The sequence below is a fragment of the Mixophyes fleayi genome, unplaced genomic scaffold (assembly GCF_038048845.1).
Source record: "Mixophyes fleayi isolate aMixFle1 unplaced genomic scaffold, aMixFle1.hap1 Scaffold_54, whole genome shotgun sequence".
Classification (NCBI taxonomy): domain Eukaryota; kingdom Metazoa; phylum Chordata; class Amphibia; order Anura; family Limnodynastidae; genus Mixophyes; species Mixophyes fleayi.
Window position 1 is genome coordinate 92,563 of NW_027448234.1, and position 23,942 is coordinate 116,504.

At 40.1% G+C, this 23,942-nt stretch overlaps 1 protein-coding gene across 1 annotated transcript in view; it reads left to right on the forward strand.

Moving 5' to 3' along the window:
- LOC142134595 (hemicentin-1-like) overlaps window positions 1-23,942 on the forward strand; it is a 63,931-nt gene that overhangs the window by 36,245 nt on the left and 3,744 nt on the right. The window contains exons 3-8 of the mRNA XM_075194557.1: window positions 554-643; window positions 1,698-1,880; window positions 5,064-5,159; window positions 6,176-6,303; window positions 9,728-9,872; window positions 16,903-17,015. Coding sequence (XP_075050658.1) covers window positions 554-643; window positions 1,698-1,880; window positions 5,064-5,159; window positions 6,176-6,303; window positions 9,728-9,872; window positions 16,903-17,015 — 755 coding nt within the window. The remainder of the gene's footprint in view (window positions 1-553; window positions 644-1,697; window positions 1,881-5,063; window positions 5,160-6,175; window positions 6,304-9,727; window positions 9,873-16,902; window positions 17,016-23,942) is intronic.

Consider the following 23,942-nt stretch of genomic DNA (forward strand, 5'->3'; position numbering starts at 1 on the left):
TGACCAGGCATGACGATGGGCTTTTTCATCCCATGGACATCAGCTGTTTCCCCCCCTGGTGCCTCATTTACAATAACCACATCACCATCCTCATCATCAAGTTCCTCCACAGCGCCAGCTACATCATCAATAGCCTCCTCCCGAGCCACCTCTTCCCGTACAGTGATGGGAAGGTCAGGCTTGACAACCACCAACACCCTTGAACTCGCCTTGGGGATTTGTGTGGACAATAATCCAGCACTCACAGCACCAGCGCAGTAAAATAAAGACAAAAGATCCTGGTCCTTGAGAGGCTCAGTCCAAGTCCTCATCTTAATTCCATCAGAAATCTATGGCGAGACCCCAAACGTGCTGCCCCTCAACTGTCCTGTGATTCTGTGAAGCCCGTTCTAAGAAGTAAACTGCTGTGAGACATGAGAATCTTAAGTGTGAACAAGGGCTGGGGTCTGAATACTTTTTCAATACTGTGTGTGTGTCTATATATAGTGAATGTGCAAGTACACATCACCTATTGTACAGTATATTTATGTCTATATATGTCTTTCCTTTCCAGAGCTTCCCGTCCCTGACGATCTCCGAACTCCGATAAAGATCCAGCGGGAAGAGCATCGGACTCTGCACTTCTTTCCTCCAGAGTACGGCTGTAAGAGATACACATCTCTCATCTCACATCTGACATATTTCCTCACCAAAGACCTTTGTTATTTACCACTAATTATATACATTGTCCTAATTTACGATGCTTATTTAAATACGTACACTTTTATTTTGCTATATTTATCAATCAGTTGTTATATTAATCAGTTCATTGTTTCATAGGTAGCTATAATCAGATGTATTTTAAGATACAGTCATAAGTCAGGGAACACAAAATTATGGTGAAGAAACAAATATTTTTGAATGTGAACAAAATAAAAAGTTTTCTTTATTATTAAATAAGTAGCAATTTCTTTTGACCTCTGTTTACATTTATATTTTCTCAGTCAGTGACAGATCATGAATCACTTTCTAAACAATGGGTCTGATGCTGTGTTAGGAGCAAAGCAAAAAAGGAGTAAATTTTCTCCTGTATAAAACCATGTTACAATATAATGGGTGCAAATTAGTCTATTATTTTGTATATAAGTTAAATACTGGCTGTTTTCATGTAGCACACAAATAGTTGATAGCTTTAATTCAAACTAAAATTTAAAGTTGATCTAGGACATGACCTATCCCAACTATAAATCTGTTCACACATTTTAAATTGACCTCCCCCTCCAGTGCAACATGGTTTTGCCAAGTTGCAAAGTTACTCCTTTTTTTTACATTGCACATAACTCAGCATCAGGCCCAATGTGTGCATGTTTGAACTAATCCTGTTCTTTCCATTCAATCATTTTGCTGATTAGTCTACTAATGAGTTCAGAATTGATAAGAATGTTGGCAGCTACATAATTTCAATCATATGTTGTATTCTGTATCTTACAAATTTACCTGTACCTCAACATGTCAGTTCTAAGTTTTCGGCAATTAAATTTAAAGCGGCGCTGCATTGCAAAGGGAAACTTCCCTTTACAATGCAGTGCCGCTTTAAATTTAATCGCCGAAGACGCTGAACACGCCGGAGTTGAAGAATCCGGACATTAATACATTTACCCCCTGTAGTTTTATTTTGCTGATTATTCATATTTAACGAAATGAAAACTTTTTTCCAGCTGCTCCTGTGTTCACAGAGAACCCAAGTAATATAGCAATGGATATTGGATCAGATGTGATTTTGCACTGTACTGCACAGGGATTCCCTGAACCGAAGATAAAATGGAGAAAGTTAAATGCCACATCCACATTTTCAAAGCCACTTATGTATAACCAGAAGACTGGGACACTACAGATTAGTAGTAAGTCTACATTGTAAAACAGAGTGCTTCTTAAAAAATAACCGTAAATCAAAGGAGATGTGTTAATTACCTTCATGTATGTAATGATTTCCTATGTATAACAAGAAACCTAAACACAGCAAAGCATGACCCCTTCCAAACTTGCAGTGACATGATCCTATGCCTGTTTCCAATCACTTACAATGTATCACTTCTGTTACCTAGGAAACTGAAAGACAGTCACTAAAAGGGACATCCACCTTCAACAAACATATTCAAAATGCATTCTTTATAGCAATACAATACTGTTCCCAACTGATACTAAATGTACTATTATTTTGTACATTAGTTACTTTATCATCGTCCTGATGTGTAGATGTATTGTGCTCTGCTTCAGAGATTCTTAACTTGGTCTAGTCTTGGACAACTAGTTTGTCTGTTCTTGAGTCATCACTGCGTTGCAATAAAAATGTTACTTATAAGAAAACTTCACTTATGTGCAGTTTGTATTAGCAGTTAATTATGCATAATAGACACAAAGGGCTAGATTTACTAAGCTGCGGGTTTGAAAAAGTGGGGATGTTGCCTATAGCAACCAATCAGATTCTAGCTGTCATTTTGTAGAAGGTACTAAATAAATGACAGCTAGAATCTGATTGGTTGCTATAGGCAACATCCCCATTTTTTTCAAACCTGCAGCTTAGTAAATCTAGCCCAAAGGGTCTATTTACAAATGTAACCCCTATCCTATCAATAACTGTTTACCATATACATTCTGTAGTTCAGTGGATAGCACTTCTTATTCTGCATCTTTTACCTTTTTTAATGGTTCTGCAGTATTGAATCCGCTGGCTGTGGCACGAGCCCACAGGACTGTTACCTTGTTGCTGTCAATGGGCAGTAATAATTGAAGTCTGTGATGTAGGGAAGATGCCAGATGGAGGACTCAATACAGCCAGTCCCCCAAACTACTTGAGAGTGAATAGAGTAAATGGTTACTATGAGGACAGCACGATGCCTAGCATGCATAATAAAGGCTATGTTGCTGAGTAATTGCTTCACCCGTCCACATTATATAGTGTATACAATTAGGGTTCAATAACTAAGTAGTGCATATCATATTAGGTTATGCTTGTAAATATGTTCAACATAGGTTATAAGTAACTGCTGTGCCCAGTTGGCAAAATTGTTTAAATTGTGCCAGGTCCATTTCAATGTATATAGATAACTGGGTATTATTGGGGAGTCATGTCATGAGAGGCACGTGGATGTCACGCTCTGGTCCCTCAAACGGGTACCTGTCTCGTTACCTGCATCTCACTGATCTTGAAACTGGCATGTTCTGGTGTCAGACTCACACCATTCATTTACCTACTGTCAGATCTGGGCAGGTGCAAGGTCTGTTTCACTTCAGGACCTTCTCCCTCTTTCTTATTGACTAAGTGTTATCGGAGCACTATTTAAACCTCCTGGATTCACCTGTCTGACCTCTGTTCTTCAAGCTCACTTCCTGCAGCCTGTGGTTCTAGTTACTGTTCTCCTTGTGGATTGCGTGCACTTCAGTCTGCTCTCAGCTCGTGGCCTTTGTTGAACTATCGCTGCTCCAGTATCTCTATTACCATCTCCAGAGTACTTCATCGTGACAGCCTCGGTTCTCTCATCGCTACCTCTCAGAGCCAGGAGCTGTTATCCCGAGTTACCTCTGCTACTTCAGTCTGCTCTCAGCTCGTGGCCTGTGTTGAACTATCGCTGCTCCAGTATCTCTATTACCATCTCCAGAGTACTTCATCGTGACAGCCTCGGTTCTCTCATCGCTACCTCTCAGAGCCGCTACTACGTCTGTGACTCATCAGCTGTTGTCCCGAGTTACCTCCACTACTTAAGTCTGCTCTCAGCTTGTGGCCTGTGTCGAACTATCGCTGCTCCAGTATCTCTATTACTATCTCGTAATATTACTTCATCGTGACAGCCTCGGTTCTCTCATCGCTACCTCTCAGAGCCATGAGCTGTTATCCCGAGTTACCTCCGCTACTTCAGTCTGCTCTCAGCTCGTGGCCTGTGTTGAACTATCGTTGCTCCATTATCTCTATTACCATCTCCAGAGTACTTCATCGTGACAGCCTCGGTTCTCTCATCGCTACCTCTCAGAGCCATCAGCTGTTACCCCGAGGTACCTCCGCTACTTCAGTCTGCTCTCAGCTCGTGGCCTGTGTTGAACTATCGCTGCTCCAGTATCTCTATTACCATCTCCAGAGTACTTCATTGTGACAGCTTCGGTTCTCTCACCGCTACCTTGCAAAGCAGCTACTACTCCTGTCACTCATCAGCTGTTGTCTACTATTCTCCTATGTTGCTTTCTCCAGCAGCATGATGGCTAAGTGTTTAGCACGTCTGCCTTACAGCACTGGAGTCATGCGTTCACTTCCCGACCATGACCTTATCTGTGAGAAGTTTGTATGTTCTCCTCGTGTTTGCGTGGGTTTCAACCAGGTGCTCCGGTTTCCTCCCACACTCCAAAAACATACTGGTAGGTTAATTGACTGCTAACAAAATTGATCCTAGTCTGTCTGTGTGTGTGTATGTTGGGGAATTTAGACTGTAAGCCCCAATGGGGCAAGGACTGATGTGAGTGAGTTCTCTGTACAGCGCTGCGGAATTAGTGGCGCTATATAAATTAATGACGATGATGATTGCCATCCTGCTTAGTACATTTGCAGGAGGGATCTGTAGAGTCTTAAAAACTACTCACAAATACCTTTAACCTAAAAGACATTTTTATCTCAAGAGATATGTGTTCACATGTCCATAACTTTCATAGATTGTTGATATAAGACGGATTCTCTATTTTTTATTTACATTCACATGCTTCATTATTAGAGAAAATAATTGAATTATTGGTAAGTAGCTATCTAAAATAAGTGGAAATCATTGTTATATTGAACACATTTTAGGCTTTTGTTAGTACAGAATTTGCTAGTTGTTATCTTATTGAAGTGCAGTAGGCTGAATCTTATAAATAAGTAACACAGAAAACTGTGAAATTCAGCTAAACAAAGTGAAATTGTGAACATTTTTACCATTTTTGTGCGGATCACAGTTATTATAAGCATTCTGTGTTGCTTCTGTTTGTCAGTGTTCTGGTTCAATGGCGACTTATTAGCTATTACTTAGTATATATATTATAAATATAAATATTTATTTTAGATCTATGGGTTGGAGATGAAGGTACCTATTTGTGTGAAGCTGAGAATCAGTTTGGAAAAGTTCAGTCCCAAGTCATTGTTACACTAACAGGACTAGGTAAGATATCTTTTCCAGATTCATGGACTTTTAAAACTCCTATCTTGATCTATAAAGCCAGATAATGTCAACATTGAACTGGCAGGAAATGCAGGGTGTTATTGCTGCTCGAATATATGCATACTTGCCAACTCTCCCTGAATGTCCGGGAGACTCCCGAAATTCGGGTCGGTCTCACGGACTCCCGGGAGAGCTGGCAAATCTCCTGCATCCCGCATTTGCGGGGCTAAAATGACACAATTCACGTGCCCCGCCCCCTGTCGCCCTCTAGACACGCCCCTCTCCCGAATACAACTTACCAAAGGTAGGCAAGCATGAATATATGTCACGTTTTAATCTATATCTAAAACCGTGAATTAGACCACTTATAATATGTTTACAAACATAACTCTTTCTTGTAGGCATTCAATACAGTTATGTTACCTCCTCTCAAGTGCAGCACTGTGAGGTTGGCCTGGTATATTTGGCCTAAAGCAGCACACAGATAAATCTGGACCTAGTCTTGGTATTTTCAGGCCCGGCGCTCCCATTAGGCAACCTTAGGCAGTTGCCTAGGGCGCCGGGACCTGCAGGGCGCCCCTAGATTGTCTAATCTAGTCAGTTGTTCCAAGAAGAGGATGGCGGCGGCCATTACAAAATAGCAACAGGCGCCCCTCCGCCGCTGCACTTCTGTCCCAAAACGCTGTCAGCGGTTTGGGACAGAAGTGCAGCGGCGAAGGGGCGCCTGCTGCTATTTTGTAATGGCCGCCGCCGTCCTCTTCTTTATCTGATATGATGCGCCCTTACATACCTCTCCCGGAGTTAAACATCTGAAATATGACGTTATACCAGGAAGTGCAGAGGGATCTGGGTAATGTAGTTTTATGGTTTCCTCTTCTCCTTTGAAATTTTTCCTAGGGCGCCGATAACGCTAGCACCGGCCCTGGGTATTTTAATAGACTATGTTTCTCTGTAGAAGGTTAATGAAAGCTGACCAATAATTCTTCTAATTTTTGTATCAATGCACCTCTTCTTAGTAATTCCTGCAATTGGAGAGAGCCCTTCCATGGTGAGTGTTATTGAAGGAAACCAGATCACTTTGCCATGTGTTATCTTAGCTGGAAATCCTCTTCCAGTGAGACAGTGGTTTAAGGACAACATAGTGGTAAGTGCCATTAATTATCATTGCTATTAAATTGTAATTCATATTACTATTTGTGAAACGTAACAATTGAGACATGCACATGTCTTGTTACATGTAAACAAAAGGATGCTAAAGCCAAATGTGGGCCTGCACAAGAAACAATGTACATTATTAACATACACAACACAGGACAGATTGACATATACACAATGGTAAAAACCAATACTTGGAGGCGCCTACAAATGAACATCTAAAAACATAATTATTAAATAAAAAGCTTTTTAGACATCTATATGTGACATGGCACATAGACAAACTGAACTCTTGAATAATATGGAAATTTTTTATTTATCTAATAGAATTAGCAAAAACATGTATATTATCAATACAATATTAAAATATAAAAAAATGAAAATATATAAGTATTTAATATATAAGTATCTTCAACCTGTGTCTGTGTCTGTGTCTCTGTCTATGTGGTAGAGTGGCTCACAGTGTTCAGACTTTGCTTTAGTAACTTGCAAGTCAGGGTTTGTGTCCCTGACATGACACTAGGAAAATAGTTTATTATTTTTTTCTAATGTAATATGTTTGTTGGTCTCCATGCTCTAATTATTATATATAAAAAGAATATATAACCAGGATGTACCTGAATGAGTATCAATGAGGGGATATATATCTAAAAAATAAAAAATAACAAAGTAGACAAAAATTATAATAGCACATGAAATATATACATATATGTGTGGACATGTGTTTTTTTTGTAATATATCTGTTTGAGTGACTTAGACTGAACTCCTGGACATGTTTAATAAAGTTTGATCTAAATTTTTATGCAGCTATAACTGTTTTAAGTAGGAGTAATTAAATGTGTTTGACAGCTAGTTATCCACTTAAGAAAGATGCTGACTGGTCAAAGTGGGGTAAAAAAATAGTAGAAGTGAAACACCTTATGCATTTGGATACTGGGATAATATTCAGACCACTTAGATCTATTGAAGTAAAAGCATTGTATTAAAACACTGCTATAAAATTCTCCCTATTTGCCTGTTATGCTGCTAAGACAGATCCATCAGTGAACATTGCCCTCAGCTGCCACGATCTACAGCTCCTGTCAGGCTCTTTCCTTCAATCAGACTCTTGTGATCTACCGGATCTACAGCTCCTGTCAGGCTCTTTCCTCCAGTCAGACTCTTGTGATCTACAGGATCTACAGCTCCTGTCAGGCTCTTTCCTCCAGTCAGACTCTTGTGATCTACAGGATCTACAGGCTACAGCTCCTGTTAGGTTCTTTCCCTCAGTCAGACTTTTGTGAGTAAAACATCCTAAGTGATTTGTGGGATCCATTGGGCTGTCTAAATACAGAGGAGAAGATACTATTTTCCCTAAAACAGCCACTCGCACCAGTATTGATTACAATCTCACTTCTAGGACAATTAAAAGGGAGTGTGTGCCATCTACTGATTGACAGCGTCTATTTCTATTACTACAATACAGAGACTATATACGGATATAATCCATATTTAATGAAAAGGGAGTAAAGTTAATACTAAACGGAAAATTCCTTTCATACACACGTATGAAAGATATAGATGTCTAAAAAGCTTTTTACTCAATAATTACATTTTTAGATGTTCATCTGCGGCGCTCCCAAATATTGTTTTTTGCTATTTGCATTCACACAGGGAAAGTGGCATATCCCCTCTATTGGGGTGTGACTCTTTTTGATGAACTCTTATACTTCATATCATTTATATTTATTGTTTTTGTGTATTAGTCCCTAGGAGGTTATTGTGAGTTTTCTGACATATACACAACACCTGAAGAAGCAGCATTGGATTCATGTAAAGTTCTCCCCCACACACTGTGCCGAATACACTACACATTACAAACTCAATGAGTTTTCTCTCATTACTACCTTACATCTCTTCTATACCCTAAGGAGAGCTGAATTGCAACAGTTTGAGAAATGCCCTTTACTTTTTCAGCATGACAATGGCCCTGTGCACAAAGTGAGGTCCATCAAAAAATGGTTTTCTCAGTTTGGTGTCTAAGAACTTGACTTGCCTGCACGGAGCTCTGCCCTCAACCACCCTGAAAAGCCTTTGGGATATAGTGGAACATGTACTGTGAGCCAGGCCTCTTCACCCAACATCAGTGCCTGACCTCATTAACGTTCTTGTGGCCAAATAAATGTGAATCCCCACAGCAATGCTCCAAAATCTAATGGAAAGCCTTCCATAAAACTTTACCAAAAACTTTAAACTTTAAAACTTTTCAAGGACAGACCAAGGACAATAAGGGCATGTTTACGCACACGCGGCTCATATAGCCCTACAGAAACAATCATATATGTCTGGTAGGAGGTATGTCTTATACACCTGCTAGAGGGCAGCTGCAAATATACGCTTATGATGATGGCTTGCTGAAGCAGAGCTGGAAGCATCTCGAGATGTGTACAGCTCTGAATATGGAAGTACATATGCAGGGGAGTGCTGACAAATTTTAGCCTGGGGGCAATACTCGACTCAGAAGCTTATATATAGGAAAAAAATGCAGGTAGCCCAGTGACCCAGCCCAAAGTAGCCCACTATGGGACCTACCCGGAGGGCAATTGCCCCACTGGCCCCCGCCCAGCCTGCCCCTGTACATATGATATTTTTTCCTGCACTTTTTTAAGTGTGATTTACGCCCATTTCACAACCAACGCTACCCCTTTATCTGCATCAGAATAAAACAAAGGTTTTTATGTAAGGTAAAGAGTAATTGTATCAATGTAGTAATGATAAAAACACATTCAAAAACAGTTGTTAAGACACCAATTTGGCTTGCATATAGGATTAAACATTTCATTTCTACAGTAATTTTACAAGGAGTAATTAAGAAGTAAGGAGTTCTATTATATACTTGCAATAACAAAGTTCTAAAAATTCAAGAGAACCAGACCTGAACATGTTAATGCAGTGTATGAAGGGAATAGTCACATGCACTAGTAGCTCAGTCATCTCAGAGCTATTCCGTTAATGTGAAATATCCATAGCTATTTTTTTTCCAAATCTGCTAGTGATCAAACTACAGTGGCCAAAAACTGCTTAAGAAATGATGACAGAGAGGGGCTAATTTAAATGTCTGAGGCACAGAGCAAAATCCTCTTTGGTGAAGCCACACACCGAGATTTCTGCTAAAGTGCAAGGGTTTGCATTGATAGGAGAATAAGTTTGCATTGGTTGATGGGGCAGAGCTAAAGCATTGTGGAGCAGTGCAAAAATTACTGTCATTTTTATGAACTGAAATTATTAATGTGAGGTAAAAAGTACAGAAGGTGCAATTTTCTGGTGTTCCTTACATTGCTGAATGATGCACATCCATTTTCGCACTGAGACAACATTTTTAGACAAACTCTGCCAAATTTACATATATAAAATGTTATTTATTTTTTTTTAGCTGGTTTCGAACCCATATGTTAGTGTGCGGACAGATGGAAGCCTTCACTTGGAAAGTGTTCATCTGAAAGATGGTGGAGAATATGTATGTGCAGTGACCAACGTTGCCGGTACAAGCAGAAGAGCAACAACTGTCAATGTATATGGTAAGGGAAAATAGAGCAACATTAATTGATATGATTGAATAGCTTATGTAACACCTGACAATAAATGTGTTTGAAATGTTTTAGTTGTTCCTTACCAGCGTACTGGGACACTTGTATACACTAAGCTGGATATGTTATAGGAATGTTACCATTATATGGGTAATGTTAAAAAAAATAGTTTGAAGGAATGGCATGTGCAACATATTGATTTCAAAACTGAAATCATGTTGCTAAGATTTCAGTTGGGGTTTTCATGTACTCTTACTTTGTTAAGATTACAATCTTATTTGCTACAATAATTTCATGTTGGTGTATCACTAGATCTTGCAAGTCATTCTAGGGGGTTGCATTTTTTATTCGCTTTCTGAGTGTTTCACTTACAAAGTGAAGGGAATTTACAGATGAACAATACAGCTTGCAATCACTGAGCAACAACTGAGTATTGCAATCTTCATCTGCTGCATCCAGAATCTGCATTCACCATCTCACTGTATCTTGCAGATTGTATTTCTCAATTTTCCTTGGACACTTGCCATTCATTCTAAAACCACATTGAAAGCCCATGACAAAGTGTCTTTCTTAATATCTCTCCATAGTATTATCCTTAGAATTAAAAAATCCTTCAACCCCCCTGCATCACAATCCTTTAATCATTTTGTCTACTTACCACTCCACTCAGCTCTAACTAACACTCATGAACTTATTTCCTGTCTTTATTTCTTAACGGCAATATTCCCAACCTCAGCACAAAATAATAACTCTTATATTTTATGACCATATTCTCTACCGAAATCCATCTTGTTCTAGCAACTGGTGATACATTTAATTATAATTATACACACTCTAGAAATTCATCAAACCTCAAAGGTATCACCTGTCTCCCACCACTTTCAAAATCCTTTGAATGTGACTTATGGAATGAACACTCCAGCTGTAACAAACGGTAAATTCAAAGATTTTCTATTTTTTAAAGTACATACTCTTCATTGATTTCAGCATGCTAATTCATGACCTACATACACTTTCTGCCTCCAAACTAATCTCTCTATCCTCCTCTCTGAGCTTCTTGCAGTCAGGAGTGGACCTAGACTTTATTTTTAGGGGGGGCGATTTATCATAATCATGCCCCTCCATCATCCTCATTGGCTAGCCCCGGTTGACCCCACCACAGCGCTCTATTACCCCGCCCCTCGCCCATTTTGATCTACGTCTTTGACGCAATTTAAAGATAGGCTTGTGCTGATAGGGTGGAGATCCACTACTGCTTGCACTAGCTGCTTCACCTACACATCTCTGCCTTTATCTTGTTTTCTTCTGACTTTTCGTTTCTGTTTTGTTACAGCTCCTTTACCTCTCTCAGACCATCACCTGATTAACTATCCTCTGTGCACCCTAACTCAACCAAGGTTCCTCATACCAACAGTAATCTCAGTTCCATTGATTTAACCAGCTTTCTTCTTCTCTGCAATAACTTTTATTCACAATTTTACATTCCTCTGTCCTGATTTGACAGCCCCCCATCTTATGATCCAGTTACAGTTTCACCCCAGCTTGACCATGACCTCATCCACAAGGGTAATGCTTCTAAAACAAAGTACAATGCCATTCAGGAAAGTGTCATACTTCTGACAAATTCCTAAAATATACTGCTTGCCAGGCGCCATCCCCGCACTCTTCCTAGGTGCAGGGGACGGTCGCCTCTCCTTGCCTTGCTAAGTAACAGGACGCACTTCCAGTTTTCAGGGCCTCGCTACACGCCCATGCGCAAGAATGATCGTGTCCCGTTGCTAGGCAACGGGGTGCGCTGCTGACCGCTGAATCATCCCTCATCATCATCATCATCATCATTTATTTATATAGCGCCAACATATTCCGTAGCGCTTTACAATTGGGGACAAACGTAATAAACTAATAAACAAACTGGGTAAAACAGACAAAGAGGTGAGAAGGCCCTGCTCGCAAGCTTACAATCTATGGGACAATGGGAGATTGACACATGAGGTTAAGTATACATTTTGCATCTTGGCCCAGCCAGACTGCAAAGGTAGGGTGACTCATAAGCTAAATGATCCTGTCACACAACAATGTTGGTCCGGGGGTAGTTGTCTTGTGTGAAATTGTGTAACAGGCTAAAGGTAGTGAGGTTAAGATGGTGGTTGAGGAATATTATAAGCTTGTCTGAATAGGTAGGTTTTCAGAGAATGCTTGAAAGTTTGTAGAACAGAGGAGAGTCTTATTGTGCGAGGGAGAGAGTTCCATAGAGTGGGTGCAGCCCGAAAAAAGTCCTGTAACCGGGAATGGGAGGATGTAATGAGGGTGGATGAGAGACGCAGATCTTTTGCAGAACGGAGTTGCCGAGTTGGGAGATATTTTGAGACAAGAGAGGAGATGTATGTTGGTGCAGCTTTGTTGATGGCCTTGTAGGTTAGTAAAAGTATTTTATATTGGATTCGGTAGAAGACAGGCAGCCAGTGTAGAGACATACAGAGTGATTCAACAGAGGAATAGCTATTTGCAAGGAAAATCAGTCTTGCCGAAGCATGCAAAATAGATTTTAGGGGTTTGAGTCTGTTTTTGGGAAGACCAGTAAGGAGGGAATTGCAATAGTCAATGCGGGAGATGATTAGTGCATGAATTAAGGTTTTAGCAGTGTCTTGTGTGAGATATGTGCGGATTCTGGAAATGTTCTTTAGATGTATGTAACATGATTTAGATATAGAGTCAATGTGGGGAACAAAGGATAGGCGTGAATCAAGGATTACACCTAGGCAGCGAGCTTGTGGGGTGGGATTTATGGTCATGTTATCAACAGAGATAGAAATGTCAGGTATGCTCTTGTTGGCGGGTGGGAATATTATTAACTCTGTTTTAGAAAGATTAAGTTTGAGTTGACGAGAGGACATCCAAGATGAAATGGCAGAAAGACAGTCAGTTACACGGGACAACACAGATGTCGAGATATCAGGAGAGGATAGATAGATTTGGGTATCATCCGCATAGAGATGATACTGAAAGCCAAAGGAACTTATTAGATTTCCAAGAGAAGCGGTATAGATAGAGAACAGCAGAGGACCAAGCACCGAGCCTTGTGGTACTCCAACTGATAGGGGAAGCGGAGCAGATGTGGCTCCAGAGAAATTAACAGTGAAAGAGCGATTAGAGAGGTAAGATGAGAACCAGGATAGAACTGTGTCTTGAAGACCTAGGGATTGCAGCGTTTGTATGAGAAGAGAGTGGTCAACGGTGTCAAATGCAGCCGAGAGATCAAGGAGAATTAGGAGAGAGTAATGGCGTTCAGTCTTAGCAGTGATCAGATCATTAACAACCTTGGTCAGCGCAGTCTCTGTGGAGTGTTGAGAACGAAAGCCAGACTGAAGAGGATCCAACAGGTTGTTTGCGGAAAGAAAGCGTGTGAGGCGAGTGTAGGCAAGTCTCTCTAGAAGCTTGGAGGGGCAAGGGAGCTGAGAGATGGGACGGTAATTTGAGAGAGAGTTTGGGTCGGAGTTTTGTTTTTTTAGAATAGGAGTAATCACTGCATGCTTGTATAGTGATGGAAAGATGCCAGTAGAGAGTGAGAGATTACAGATTTGAGTTAGAGGTGAAATAAGCACAGAAGACAGGGATCTACCAATTTGCGAGGGAATAGGATCAAGAGGACAGGAGGTAGAGTAGGAAGATAAGAAGAGCGTAGAAATTTCCTCTTCATTTGTGGGGTCAAATGAAGAAAGGGTGTCAGAGGGTAGTGGGAAGGAAATGAGCTGATGGCTTGTTGAGGAGGAGGATACCATTTCTAGTCTGATCTTATCAATCTTGTCCTTGAAGTAGGTAGCAAGATCCTGAGCACTGATAGTAGATGGAGGGTTCGGGGTGGGAGGATTGAGAAGATGATTAAATGTATTGAAAAGGCGTTTGGGGTTAGAAGCCTGAGCATAGATAAGAGATTGAAAGTATGTTTGTTTTGCAGTGTCCAGAGCATTTCGATAGGAGTGGTAGACAGAAGTATATGTGAAGAAGTCATTAGAGCTTCGAGATTTACGCCAGTGACGTTCTGCTTTACGGGACAGTTTTTGAAGATTTCGTGTTGCTTTGGTGTGCCACGGTTGACATCGAAGTCGACGTGTAGTATGAAGTGTCGCTGGAGCCACTTGATCAAGGGCCGTTGCTAAGGTTAGGTGAAAATGAGGTACTGCCATCTCAGGGGATGAGAATGTAGAGATAGGGGAGAGAAGGTGTTGGAGAGAGGTGGAAAATTGTTGAAGATTAATAGAATTAAGATTTCTACGAGTATGAGGAGGCTTGGTAGAGTTAGACAGTAGAGAGGTTAGAGCAGTGGGGGTGAGAGTGTAGCTGATAAGGTGATGATCCGAGAGGGGGAAGGGTGTATTAATAAAATTAGAAACTGAGCATAGTCTAGAGAAAACAAGATCAAGGCAGTGGCCATCCTTATGAGTAGATGATTCAATCCACTGGGAGAGGTCAAGTGAGGATGTTAGAGAGAGTAGTTTGGAAGCAGCTTTGGAAGGTGGGTTATCAATGGGGATGTTGAAGTCACCCATGATGATGGTGGGGATGTCTGAAGATAAGAAGTGAGGGAGCCATGCAGAGAAATCCTCAATAAATTGTTGGTGTGCTCCAGGGGGACGATAGATCACCGCAACACGTAGGGAGAATGGATTAAAAATGCGAATAGCATGTACTTCAAAAGATGTGAACGTGAGTGATGGGACATTTGGTAGAACTGTGTATGTGCACTGTGGGGAGAGAAGTAGTCCAACCCCACCTCCTTGTCTGCCTTCAGGTCTGGAGGTGTGGGTGAGATGGAGGCCACCATGTGAAAGTGCTGCAGGTGAGGCAGTGTCTGATTGCATGAGCCATGTTTCTGTTATTGCCAGAAGGTTGAGGTTTTTTGAGAGGAAGAGATCATGAACGGAGGTAAGTTTGTTACAAACAGATCGTGCATTCCAAAGGGCACATTTAAAGGACTTGGGAAGAGAGGGTAGACAGGTGATGTGTTTGAGGTTTGCTATAGAACGGTAGTGTTCTGATGTATGTGTGTGTGAGGAGTGTGGGGGACCTGGATTAGGTGATATATCACCAGCTAATAGAAGCAGAGTGAGCGAAAGATAGGCAAGGGGATTGTAAGATGTGTGGCCTTTTATTTTCTGGCGACAGGTGGAGGCTGTACTTGTTAGAGATAATAAATAGGACAACAGTTCATGGGTGTTAAATAGAGGTGAGTGGAGTAATGCAGGTGCAATATGAACAAATTTGTGTGTTGGTGGAGGGGTGAAAGATGACACAGTCCTAAAGATCATGCCATGAAATGAGACTAAGAAAAGCAATTTGTGAAACATTGTGATAAAAGGGGTAAAAGCAAAAAGCAAGGGTATTTTAAGAATTACCTCTTAGCAGTATTCCATATAAATAGACAAGTAGTGCAGAAATAGGCTGTGGCAGATGTTGCTTATTGCTGGGAGTAAAAGCAAGTCAAATGTAGTCCAATGTTTGGCCAACTGTGTTGTCTAACTGTGCATTTTCGTCCACTTTGTGAGAAAATCCCACTTAGTGCAGAAATCACACACGTCTAACCCCACATACGTCTCCCCATAGAATGAAACTAAGATGTAGTCAGTCTAATTTAGGAATACACTACAGATGTGCTAATTGGTCAGCTAATCAAAGGAAAAGAAAACATTTGTGGGAAAGGATAGAGGCCAGATACCTATCATAAATTAGGCAGCAATAAAAGACTGTGCCAACCTAAGTTTAAACAGATAACAGTTTCCTATAACATACTTAAACACAGATTGCAGGGATGAAATTCACAGAATAATGATCAGAGTAGTAGTAGTAGCAGCATGGATGAACATACTTAAACACAGATTGCAGGGATGAAATTCACAGAATAATGATCAGAGTAGTAGTAGTAGCAGCATGGATGAACATACTTAAACACAGATTGCAGGGATGAAATTCACAGAATAATGATCAGAGTAGTAGTAGTAGCAGCATGGATGAACATACTTAAACACAGATTGCAGGGATGAAATTCACAGAATAATGATCAGAGTAGTAGTAGTAGCAGCATGGATGAACATACTTAAACACAGATTGCAGGGATGAAATTCACAGAATAATGATCAGAGTAGTAGTAGTAGCAGCATGGATGAACATACCTGAAGATGAAAAGAGAAGAGAAAGATGAGGATTAGTTGCTGTGTTGTCTAACTGTGCATTTTCGTCCACTTTGTGAGAAAATCCCACTTAGTGCAGAAATCACACACGTCTAACCCCACATACGTCTCCCTCACTCCCTGCTATTTAAGTAACACTCTGGCACCATTAGGGTGCCAGAGTATTGGTTTACTCCAGCTCCAGCACTTCCTGTTTATATGCTCCATTGTGGTTAACTGACTTCTGGCTTATTTCTTCGCTCATTCTTCTGGATCCTGATTTGGTACTGCACAGTCCGTTTGGTTTTGAGCTTCTGCTTATCCCTGACACCCCTCCAGCTTCTCCCTTTGTCCTCCGCTACTGTTTGGCTCGACCTGGACCATCTGACTATTCCTGTTTACAACTCCACCGCGCTGGTAACTGACTTCGAGAAACGCAACCTGTGCATCCCACACAGCGAAGACCAAACCTCCTTGCGGGTGTCCCTGGTGAACAGCAGGATGTGTTAGACTCCGCGTCTCTCTGTTCATTTGCGTAAATACCAGCCGGTGCCTCCTACGGTGTCTATAAATGTGACACTGCAATACCACTCCTTCTGAAATTTTTTGGAGGTGGCCAAACAAATATACCTCTAGTCTCTCATCTCCACTCAGTATTCTAAACCAAAATGTCTCTTTTCAACCCACACCTACCCTTCCAACTACTATCATTTGCCAAGATCTTGCATCCTACGACAAATTAGACAATATTCACTATGAAATTATATCTTTAGATTTTGCTAGAGAGTCCATCATACAAATATTTTAATATATTTTATATATATGTCAGGAATTATATTTATCCTTTTCTATTTTAGTTAGCCCTATCATTCAACACGGACCCCAAATTTTCAGTACAATTGAAGGACATGCAGTATCTCTACCATGCAAAGCCAGTGGAGTACCTAAACCATCTATTATCTGGAAAAAGGTAACTATATCTAAGTGTATACAACAATTTAGGAAATCATATGCAATTACATGTTATGTGGCAGATGTCTGAGTTTTAAAATACAGTGATCCCTATTTTACACTGCCAGCTTAGAAAATGCAAAAACCTGACATTAAAAGGGTGTTAATGTTTATATAGATGGCAACACATAATAGGATTAAAATATTTTATAATAGTGGATTTGTGTTACGATAGTAAACCTGATAGTATGTAAAGGTGGTTGTATAAAGAGCAGGCACTGGGACACTTTTTTTTACAATAACATAGAGGGCCTGATTAATTAAGGAACGTAAAATGAATGTTCTGTACATTTTGTAAAAAAAGCATCTAAATCAGGCACGCGCATGTTTATATTCAACAAGGAGTGCAAAAAATAAGTCTGATGATCAATACAGGTCTTAGTCCTCTAACAGACAATACACTGCAGTATATGTCCAATGTATATGTGGAATATAAAGTCACAAAAGAACGCACAGAAAAAAAGTCAATTAATGTCACCTGTTAATAATATAGTAATTACAAAACATTAAAAAAATGAACAAAATGTAAAATACATTTATTAGGATGTTATTAATGTCTATTGTAGATAAAATACATGTTTACAGTTGCTTCTGATTGCAAACACATGTTCTAGCATTGCATACGCGGCAGTCACCACTAGTAATCGGCACTTACACCCGACCTGTAGCCCCTTTTTCTCGTGTTTGGCATCTTGTTTTACGGCAGTTGTAACAGTGACTGTAGATATACAAAGACTCCCAATCCTATGTTAATTTTTATCAGTGTTTAAGGGGTTGGCCAACCCGTTTCATTGTTTATTTTACTATAAAAATTTATTTATACAATATTAAATACATTTTATTATTAATATTAACTATCAATTAGTACAATAGCTGTTAGAAAGATAGATAAATTCAATTTTTCATGTTAAAAATTTACATTTTTCATAGTCATTAAAATTTTATTCCAATTTTGTTGACAGCATAATCTCATTTGATTGGAAGTATTTTTAAATCTATAGTCACTGCCTCACTGGTTTGTTACTGGAAGCATCACACGAAATTCAGGGTAAAAAGCAAAGTGAATAGTTGTTCATCATCAATACAGGTTATTTATTAAATGCTTATGAACGGAACACCTAGGGCTAAATTTACTAAACTGTGGGTTTGAAAAAGTGGAGATGTTGCCTATAACAACCAATCAGATTCTAGTTATAATTTATTTATTACATTCTACAAAATGGCAGCTAGAATCTGATTGGTTGCTATAGGCAACATCTCCACTTTTTCAAACCCGCAGTTTAGTAAATATACCCCTTAGAGTTTTTTAAATAAACAAATCAATCAATCTGTATTAAATCTATACTAAGGCAATCTATATTAAAGTACATTTGGTAGTTATTTTAAGACAATCTATAATTTAAAAAGCTTCACAAGTTTAGAACAGATACACTGACTTCAAAAACTAGCATGAAGGATTTTGTGTAGAAGTTCATGGAGGGGAGGGGGGGCACAGTCTTTGCCCACCCGGCAGAAATCATGTAGGGGGGGGCAACTGCCCCCTCTGTCCCCCGGGTTCCTACACCCCTGTCTCTGACATAGGGTTTGTCTCATGCACAGAGCAATTTTACAAAAAATACTCCACGTATCGGCATTTACGTGCCTTAATTTATACGGCCCAGTGGGTCTAATTTATCTTTAGGATCAAATACATTTAATAGTGCAAAGTTACATTTTGACAAATCATGTTGCAATGTACATTTTTCCAGTTATGGATTTGTGTCCCACCAGTCTTGTGGTACTGTCTGTCTTAAAAAGAAGTCCATAAAAAAAACAAGAAAAATACCTTTGCTACCAAACTTAGTTCTCTTAGCACATCAATGCGATACTTTTGGTTCCGATTTGTAACGTGTGGCAGTTGTTATATATTAGCAAATTATTTGGTGTGTATATATACATATATGTGTGTATATCTATATATGTATACAAAGAGAGAGAGAGAGAGAGATAGGTATGTATATATATATATATATATATATATATATATATATTTATTTATTTGTTCATTAGAGACACAATGTTAAATGGTTCGTTTCAGTTGTTGCAAAACAACATTTCGCCTACAAAGTTTTGTTTGTTAGAAAAAATCCAAATATTCTTGCTTAGCCTTTATCACCAGTAATTGTTGGACCTGGGGGCATGGTTTTAGAGTGCATGTGTTGTTTCACAAAGGGATTTTCAAAATTGAAACAGATGGGCGGTTGCCTACTCTGGATCAATTTCAAATATAAGTGCAGGATCGCAGGAGATCCAAAATAGGTTGAACTTGATGGACTGGTGTCTTTTTTCAACCTCATCAACTATGTTACTATGTAACTTTAATCCATACTTACAGTGCACATTTGATTCTGGGTGGTCTCTCTGTGAAGAAAATATTTTGGTAAACTTTATCCATAAAAATAGGTTCCAGTACTCCTATCATGATATCTCCAGGTTGTGTTAACCCCTCAAGAGCAGGGAGATCCAGTCTACATCTCTGATCCGCAGAATAAATCAGTTGAAGACGGATAAATATTGTCATGGTCCAAATTATTGAAGAGAAACTGATCATTTTATACAAATTTGTTGATAATTACCTAAAAGCAAGGATGACATGTCACTTTTATTTTTAACACCAATATCATCAGCAAAATTAAGATCTATACATACAGTATGAGTAGTCATGTTTTATATATCATAAAAGCGATGGACCTGTAGTGACCTACCTTTTTTTTCATGTCTGCATTTATTCTGCGGATCAGAGATGTAGACTGGATCTCCCTGCTCTTGAGGGGTTAACACAACCTGGAGATATCATGATAGGAGTACTGGAACCTATTTTTATGGATAAAGTTTACCAAAATATTTTCTTCACAGAGAGACCACCCAGAATCAAATGACAATTTGCCAATAGAACTTGGACATATCACCATGGTGATGACATGCATAGTAAACCCCAATATATAGGGGGGAGGGCTACATCAATGTATGGACTACATATAATGCGTGGACTCTGCAGGCTAATGTGAGAGTATATGTTTAACCAACATTTGAACATTAATTTGTAGCGATATGTCTATGGTTATGTGGAATAAGGAATTTGGATGGCATAGTAATTTACATTGATTCAACGAAGGGAGTAATTCTCATATTTAACTTGAAAGTGGAGCCTTGTGATTGATTTAATGTTTGTTCATTTAGATGCTCATCTATTTGGATGTCGCATAGTCCCAGGTTGCTATGACAACCGATATTGCATGCCCAAGAATCAAGCGGGTCGTTAGGTATGATGTGATATGTATGTGCCCTGGAAGGTGTAATAAATATAGAGAATCATGTGACTCTGCTTCCAGAAATGGGGCTCTTGTTTTGGTTGCGCTTTGTATGGTTGCTATGATGATGCGGCACAGGACTTAAAGAAGGAAATTGTAATTAGGAGATTACCCAAATCTCGGAAGAATATATGTACTTTTGAGTGTGTGTGTGGGCAGCACAGTGGCCTAGTGGTTAGCACTTCTGCCTCACAGCACTGGGGTCATGAGTTCGATTCCCGACCATGACCTTATCTGTGTGGAATTTGTATGTTCTCCCTGTGTTTGCGTGGGTTTCCTCCGGGTGCTCCGGTTTCCTCCCACACTCCAAAAGCATACTGGTAGGTTAATTGGCTGCTAAAAAAATTCCTCTCTGTTGGTCTGTCTGTGTGTGTGTGTGTCTATATTAGGGAATTTAGACTGTAAGCTCCAATGGGGCAGGGACTGATGTGAATGAGTTCTCTGTACAGCGCTGCGGAATCAGTGGCGCTATATAAATAAATGATGATGATGTGTGTGGCATAAACGGTTGCCATGGTATGGGCTGCATGTGTTAAAGGACAAATGTGTTGAAATTTATGATTATAATGTATGTTATGATATTAATTTATGATGTTATTTGAAATGTAATATGTAGTGGAGCCGTGTGACAATAGAGGTTTCTAGTTGGGGGGACAAAGTCCATAAAGGGCCCAACAGTCCTGTCCCAGCCCTTGAGAGCAACTAAAATGGAGGATGGGGAATGGGGGAGTGTGGTCTAGGGCTGAAAGCACCCAGTCTCTAATATGTGAAACAATACATGCTTGACTAAATTTGGTAGATCTAGATCTCCCCTATCTCTTGGGTAAAAGCCATTAGTGAAAAATACAAATGAGAAAACTTGCCCCAGATATATTTAAGCACCAGTGAGTGGAGCGCATCCATGAACAATTTTTGGGAGGAGGTAGGGAAGTGTGCAGAAAACACACATAAGCTTAGGGAGCAACATAATTTTTAAAGCAGCCATCCTGCCCAGCCAAGAGACCTCATAGTCCATCCAAGAGGTAGACATCCTAGAAAGCTGAGAACAAATACAGAGAAAAATCCCCCAGCACACTGCTATAACCAGCAAATCAGTTGCTATTTCTATTTGTACATAAAAATGCAAAGCTTTTAGTTGCACACATTTGCAAATGTACGGAAAGCCACCCGCCACTTCACTGCGTTTCTGCTAATAGGGTGGTCCTAATTCTAAACCATACAAATATGTGTTTTTAAATTGAAAGCTAATTTACCAAACTTCTCCAAATGGCAATATGGCATCAGATACTGAAACCATTTACTTACCACTCCCTTGCCCATAATACTTATTCTCGCATTGACTTGAAACTCACTGACAAATGGTCTTAGAAAGCTGGTCAATTAACAGGGGATAGTTGATATCAATCACTTCAGATATGCCTGAAGGGATATGGATCCCTAAATGTGAAAGAGATTTCTCCTTCCAGGCATACTTGAAGCAGGATTTCAAACAAGCCAAAGGTTCCGGTGGGGTAATAAGTGGGAGGGCCTCAATTTTGGTGATATTTAGTTTATAATAGGAAGCCCGGCTATAGTAGACCCATACTTGGTGAAGCGGCCCTAATGAGGTCTCTGGACTGCACACGAAGAGGAAGACATCATCAGCAAAAAGGCAAATACTGTGGTATGTTCCCTGGAGGTCTAAGCCCCTACACTCTGTAGAACAAAGGAAGTGTTCAGCCAGGGGTTCTATAGCTAGTATATAGATAAGAGGCAACAGAGGGCACCCGTCTGGTGCCATGGGAAATACCAAATTTGTCGGAGAGGGAGTCGTTGATAAAGACTTTAGCAAATGGGCCACAGTATAGGGCCAGAATTGCATTAAAGATATTTCCCTCAAAGGCAAATTTAAGTAAAACTTGTCACATGAAGCCCCAATGGAGCCTGTCGAATGTCTTCTCCGTGTCCAGAGGAAGCCTTAAACATACATTTGCAAATGTGTGCAACAAAGACTTTTGCATTTTTATCTACAGTAGAAATGGCAGATCTGTTGCTGGCTATAGCAGTGTGCTGGGGAAAAAAATATTGTGTGTATGTTCCTTGCAGGATAACCCCACCCTTTCAAGCACCTGTTATGGCCTATTAATTGATTTGAGCAGCTTCCACTTTTGTATTTGTCTGAGAGGCATGTTGGTGTCAGTAGCTGAGAGGGGGTACTGGCACTGAATTGCTGTTTGGAGGTTTCTGGGGTACCTCTTTGGTAAGTTGGCTCTCAATTTAAAAACACATATGTATGGCCCAAATATATGGGACTCTCATTGTTTAGAGTAGGACCATCCTATTAGCAAAAGCGCCTTGGCGTGGCGGATGGCTTAAACATGTGTTTGCAAATGTGTGCAACAAAGACTTTTGCATTTTTATCTACAGTAGAAATGGCAGATCTGTTGCTGGCTATAGCAGTGTGCTGGGGGAAAAATGTTGTGTGTATGTTCCTTGCAGGATAACCCCACCCTTTCAAGCACCTGTTATGGCCTATAAATTGATTTGAGCAGCTTCCACTTTTGTATTTGTCTGAGAGGCATGTTGGTGTCAGTAGCTGAGAGGGGGTACTGGCACTGAATTGCTGTTTGGAGGCTTCTGGGGTACCTCTTTTGTAAGTTGGCTCTCAATTTAAAAACACATATGTATGGCCCAAATATATGGGACTCTCATTGTTTAGAGTAGGACCATCCTATTAGCAAAAGCGCTTTGGCGTGGCGGATGGCTTAAACATACATTTACAAATGTGTGCAACAAAGACTTTTGCATTTTTATCTACAGTAGAAATGGCAGATCTGATGCTGGCTATAGCAGTGTGCTGGGGGAAAAAATGTTGTGTGTATGTTCCTTGCAGGATAACCCCACCCTTTCAAGCACCTGTTATGGCCTATAAATTGATTTGAGCAGCTTCCACTTTTGTATTTGTCTGAGAGGTATGTTGGTGTCAGTAGCTGAGAGGGGGTACTGGCACTGAATTGCTGTTTGGAGGCTTCTGGGGTACCTCTTTGGTAAGTTGGCTCTCAATTTAAAAACACATATGTATGGCCCAAATATATGGGACTCTCATTGTTTAGAGTAGGACCATCCTATTAGCAAAAGCGCCTTGGTGTGGTGGATGCCTTAAACATACATTTGCAAATGTGTGCAACAAAGACTTTTGCATTTTTATCTACAGTAGAAATGGCAGATCTGTTGCTGGCTATAGCAGTGTGCTGGGGGAAAAAATGTTGTGTGTATGTTCCTTGCAGGATAACCCCACCCTTTCAAGCACCTGTTATGGTCTATAAATTGATTTGAGCAGCTTCCACTTTTGTATTTGTCTGAGAGGCATGTTGATGTCAGTAGCTGAGAGGGGGTACTGGCACTGAATTGCTGTTTGGAGGCTTCTGGGGTACCTCTTTGGTAAGTTGGCTCTCAATTTAAAAACACATATGTATGGCCCAAATATATGGGACTTTCATTGTTTAGAGTAGGACCATCCTATTAGCAAAAGCGCCTTGGCGTGGCGGATGGCTTAA